General features: G+C 34.7%; 1 protein-coding gene across 4 annotated transcripts in view; it reads left to right on the top strand.

The window, feature by feature from the left end:
* The window catches only part of NT5C1B (5'-nucleotidase, cytosolic IB), a 28,858-nt gene extending 23,484 nt beyond the window's left edge, over positions 1-5,374 (top strand). For all 4 annotated transcript variants that reach the window (XM_008981100.5, XM_008981102.5, XM_035273146.3 and 1 more), the window contains one exon: positions 4,194-5,374. In XM_008981100.5, the coding sequence (XP_008979348.4) occupies positions 4,194-4,517 (324 nt within the window). In that variant the 3' untranslated portion in view covers positions 4,518-5,374. The remainder of the gene's footprint in view (positions 1-4,193) is intronic.
* Positions 5,375-6,000: the final 626 nt, after the last annotated feature.

Raw genomic sequence — 6,000 nt, forward strand, 5'->3', positions numbered from 1 at the left:
TTGTAACTTTCCCTAATATTTTTATATTTTTATTGATATATTATATGCTGTACCACCGTGCAAATATATAAATTATAAAACATACCCCAAAAAAGAAGTAAAAAAGAATGAGATGGATATCTGGTTTGAATGTGGTGACATCAACTCAGCATTCTCTATTTATTCCATTTGGAAATCATCTAAAAATAGCAAGGGAAACTGTGCCCCTCTGTGTTTCAAAGACACTGCAATGAGGGTGGCTCCTGTCAACGGTCACTACCAGTTTGCTGCTGTTGTCAAAAAAAAAGTGCCAATTTTTTCACCTATATGTATGGATTCTTACTGTGAGAAAGTAAATTTACTTTTTCTTAAAATAAGCCTTAATGAAAATTTAAGCAAATGATTACTCAATAAGTCATGTTTACAAAAACAATTTGTTTCCATGACAGCAAAAAAGGGAGTCTTTGAATCATGAAAACAAGTCAGTCTTTAAATACTACCCTTGACTTTCCCCTAGAAACCCACCAATTGTCCCAAGAAAAACCAATCTACTTCAGTATAAGTAATAAAAAGAGAACTGGCATTGACAATATTCAAAGATACCATGAGAAAAAGGCAGATAAAAAATGAACAAAATCTATTAACAGTGAAGAGCTCTTTCAAGAAAGAGTTGACACAATCAGATAATTATGACTGAACGTTTGTCATGACTTTTAAAAACTTAAAGGAAGATCATAAAGTAAAAATGCAATAATCAAGGAGAAGAGATAATAAAATGGAAATTATAGAATCCTGTAAATAAGAATAATTAAAAATGTAATTTCATATAGAAAAATGACAGAAATAGATAACAGGTAAAGAAGACCCAGCATATGCCTAAGTAGAATCCCCAAAGAAAAACTTTAAAATCTTGTTGGGGAGGGGGAGTTATGTTAAACATAAATATGCAAATTAATATAAAAACATAAATTAAAAAACTACTAAATCATCAAAGTATTTTAATGTATACATTAAATGATTAAAATGTTAGAGATTACTAGTTCATATTATGTGATAGAGGTGTAGAATATGATCATAACTGAGACATGGCCTAGTGAAATTACTGGACTTTCAAATGAAGAAATAATTATTTGGGCTGCCTACTCATATAAGTGGTGGAAGAGGTGGAATGGGACTCAAAATGCCCTCAAACTTCTCAAGAGCAGCCCTAAAAAGCAAAAGACAGTGAAGCAACAGTGAAGATCTTACTTATAAGATCTTGTTGGAGAGATCTTACATATAAATCATGGGTTCTATATCCAGCCAAAAGTTTATTCAAGGACAGAGGAAACAGATATACAGTTGAGAATATGCTATATTCTCAGGGATTATTACCATAAGATATTTTTGAGAAAATATGTACTACAGGACAAATTTTGGCCAACATGCAGAGGACTAGAAGCACAAAGGCACAAACGGTCATAAAATATATTTAACCATAGGATTAAAATTAAAACTGTGCAAATGAACAAATTTGTATGATGTACAAATTATATAAGTAACAAAAAATGAAAAAATATGGGGAAAGAAGGTCTATGGAAGAAGTATGCTGGAATCATCAGTTACAATAGCCAATCAAAGGATGAAATGTCATCTTGATAAATACAAATCAAACAAAATTTAATAATTCAAAAGTAAATAAACAAAAAGAAGAGTAAATAGATGACTAAAATTAGATGGTGGAGAAGAAATAGATGACTAGAGAGACATTGAAGGAACACCCTGCTTTCATTATTTCTCATTATAAAAAATAATAGATCCATTCTGTTCCATGGTCTATATCTGTTTTGGTATCAGTACCATACTGTTTTGATTACTGTAGTCTTGTAGTATAGTTTGAAGTTAGGTAGCATGATGCCTACAGCTTTGGGTTTTTTGTTTGTTTGTTTGTTTGTTTGTTTGTTTGCTTAGAATTGTCTTGGCTATGTGGGCTCCTTTTAGGTTCTAAATGAAGTTTAAGGTGGTTTTTTTTTCCAATTCTGTGAAGTAAGTCAGTGGTAGCTTGATGGGGATAGCACCAAATCTATAAATTACTTTTGGAGTATAGAATACTTGTGATTCTTGCACGTTGATTTTATATCCTGAGACTCTGCTGAAGTTCCTTATCAGAAGGCTGAAACTGGCTCCTTCCTTACACCTTATACAAAAATTAACTCCAGATGGATTAAAGATTTAAACATAAGACCTAACACCATAAAAACTCTAGAAGAAAACCTAGACATACCATTCAGGACATAGGCATAGGCAAGGACTTCATGACTAAAACACCAAAAGCAATGGTAACAAAAGCCAAAATAGACAAATGAAAACTAATTAAACTTAAGAGCTTCTGCACAGCAAAGAAACTATCATTAGAGTGAACCAGAAATCAACAGAATGTGAAGAATTTTTTGCAATCTACCCATCTGACAAAGGGCTAATATCCAGAATCTACAAAGAACTTAAAAAAATTTACAAGAAAAAAACAACCCCATCAAAAAAGTGGGCAAAGTCTATAAACAGATACTTTTCAAAAGAAGACATTTATGTAGCCCACAAATACATGAACAAAACTCATCATCATCACCAGTCATTAGAGAAATGCAAATCAAAACTACACTGAGATGCCATCTAATGACAGTTAGAATGGCAATCATTAAAAAATCGGGAGACAACAGATGCTGGAGAGGATGTGGAGAAATAGAAACGCTATTACATTGTTAGTGGGAGTGTAAATTACTTCAACAATTGTGGAAGACAATGTGGTGATTCCTCAAGGATCTAGAAACAGAAGTACCATTTGACCTAGCAATCCCATTACTGGGTATATACCCAAAGGATTATATATTATTCTATTATAAAGAAATGTGCACATGTATTTTTATTGTGGCACTGTTTACAATAGCAGAGACTTGGAACCAACCCAAATGCCCATCAGTGATAGACTGGATAAAGAATATGTGGCACATATACACCATGGAATACTATGCAATCATAAAAACGGATGAGTTCATGTCCTTTGCAGGGACATGAATGAATCTAGAAACCATCATTCTCAGCAAACTGACACAAGAACAGAAAACCAAACACCGCATGTTCTCACTCATAAGTGGGTGTTGAACAGTGAGAACACATGGAACACAGGGAGTGGAACATCACATACCAGGGCCTGTTGTGGGGGCAGGGGCCTAGAGAAGGGATAGCAGGGGGTAGGGGAATTGGGGAAGGATAACGTCAGGAGAAATACCTAATGTAGATGATGGGGGGATGGATGCATTAAACCACCATGGCATGTGTATACCTATGTAACAAAACTGCACATTCTGAACTTAAAGTATAATAATAATAGGAAAAGTTATACCAAAACTTAAAAAAAAAGAGTAGATCTGGGATTTTTTTTTAATAGAGGACTGAGGGTACTATAAAAGGTTATAGTTGTAATTGATAGAAGGAAGTAATGCAAACCTTAAATGTCAGAAGAACCACGGATACACAACTACAAAGAAGAAAGGCACAAATTGTTGAACAATCCTTTAAAATCTTTAAAACATGGAAAATGCAATAAAAACCCCAAGACAGAAACAATCTCAAGTATATGTAATATGAATAAATGTCAGTGAACTAAAACATATCTATGGTTTTTAAAAATAAGATTTTCAGATTGTATCATATAGCAAAATCCATTTATAGGCTCTATACAAGCGATATTAAAACTAAGTGTTTGAAAAGGTTAAAAATGAAAGACACGGATTCAAGCCAGACAGCATCAAACTAGACAAGAGTATACTTTATGAAGTTAAAATACACAATTCACAAAAAGCAAATTAAAATAGTAGTGCTTTGGTAACTAATTAGATTTTATTTAGAGTGACCCTGTATTCTAGCTTACCATGGATAATTCATGTCTGTTGTCCTGGTTTATTTATTTATAGAATATTCTTTCATATTTAAAGTATACAGGTTTAGATGTTAAATCATATGGTCATTTTAGGCTCATTCCAGGAATACAAGGATGATTCCATGTCAGAAAACATATTCACATCAATATATATCAAGTTTTAGCATTTTGCCATCAGCTTCATAAGCATGTCATGCTGTATCATATCCTTTGTATTGTATCTTATAAGTCTCTGCTTTTCAGCACTCACTTTCTTTGGCTCATTTTATCACAGCTGTGATATATGTTCCTTTTACAGGGTCCCCTAAAAGGCTTTCTGGAAGATTTAGGCAGACTGCAAAAGAAGTTCCATGCCAAAAATGAACGGTTACTTTGTCCTATCAGGACCTACCTGGTTACAGCTAGGAGTGCAGCCAGTTCAGGTGCCCGTGTGCTGAAGACCCTTCGACGCTGGGGTCTAGAGATAGACGAAGCTCTTTTCCTTGCTGGAGCCCCCAAAAGTCCCATCTTGGTGAAGATCCGGCCCCACATCTTCTTTGATGACCACATGTTCCACATTGAAGGGGCACCGAAGTTAGGTCCCATCGCAGCTTATGGCTTTAATAAAAAGTTCAGTACTTAGGGACAGGGAAGAGAAATACAGTGGTGACAGTCTGGTATTACAGAAACTGCTTCTTTTGGCTCTCTAGGATAATTATATAGGTATTTCAGAAGATTGGCCCTTAAAACTTAGCTTCTTTGGAAAGGTTTTCTTTTGATTTTTTGGAAAACCTTGTGAACCCTTAAGTTACCATCAAACTACTCTTTGAACTACCAATACTGCTGAATGCCATTGCACCTATCTCTATGTAAGTCATAATGATGGCTCTTTAGGCTAAGTTTAGACTTGAATATTTGCATGCTTAAGGGACTGTTTTAGAAGCTTACTTGGTTTTATAAAGCAATGCTCATTTTTGGATTTTTGTAGATAGCAGCGACTTGTTACCCATCAGCATTGTAGTGTCTTCAAAGGTAGAATGAGTATGGTTAAGCACACTCTTGAAAACTGGAACTTTGTATTCTGTGACCACCATGTCCAGCTTTTTAACCAATGTAAAATGAGGATTTCACTCTAACTGCATGAGTATAACAATTTTGATACTGCTCATTTAGAAATAAATCAGGTGGTTGTTCCCCCAGGATACTTTGTAAGACAAGCCTTAAACAGAACCTCCTGAGAAGGGTTCTCTGTAAATTACTTGGTGGATTAAATGCCTCTGGTTCACAGAGTTTCATATATTTGAAGTCTCTGGCTTTGGGCCTGGCAAGGTGGCCCATCCATATTTGTACGGATTAAAAAAAAAAAAAAAAAAAAAAAGACCCTATGCTACCACTCTAAAATGTGACTGAAGTGTATCCTGGCCCTTCATTGTCATTCTCTTTTGATTTTAGTTTTGTTTTTCAACAACTGCTTGATCATTAAATATATCATATATTAGGCATAGTGACCTGGTTATTTCCACGTTACTTATTTTCTTATCAAATTAAATGTTTGTGACATAGTATCATTATTACCTTCCTTTTTATCAATGAGGATGGTAAGATTCAAAAAGATTAGATAGCTTGTCTAAGGATATGAAACTAATGAGTGTAAAGACTAATTAGATTCAAATTCAAATCTTCAAAAGTTATAATGATGTCTCTTTCCTTCCTTCTAAATAGAGTTATTACCCATCTGGTACAGATTAATCATTTCATTAAGTTCCATGAGCAAACTACACAGCATTTACACTACAGGTCTAAGGATTCCTCCTCCCTCTTTTCCTCATACTCTCTCCTACTCTCTCCACCTCCACCTTCATCTCTATTCCACCCCTGACTCTAGTTGAGAAGACCACAGCTGAAACACATCTTCTAATGCTCCCTAATTTGATGTAAACCAGTCCAAAAGATATCAGTTGTGACTACAACATTTACTGAGCACCTACCATTTTCTAGGTGTCCTCCCATGTGAAGACCACAAGAGATACACAGACATAACCCTGTCTTCTAGGAAACTTAAAACCTTAACAATCTGGTCAAGGAAGTCAAATGTACAAACTCAAACAGCCAACACCAGAAGGCTG

This window comes from Callithrix jacchus, chromosome 14 (assembly GCF_049354715.1).
Source record: "Callithrix jacchus isolate 240 chromosome 14, calJac240_pri, whole genome shotgun sequence".
Classification (NCBI taxonomy): domain Eukaryota; kingdom Metazoa; phylum Chordata; class Mammalia; order Primates; family Cebidae; genus Callithrix; species Callithrix jacchus.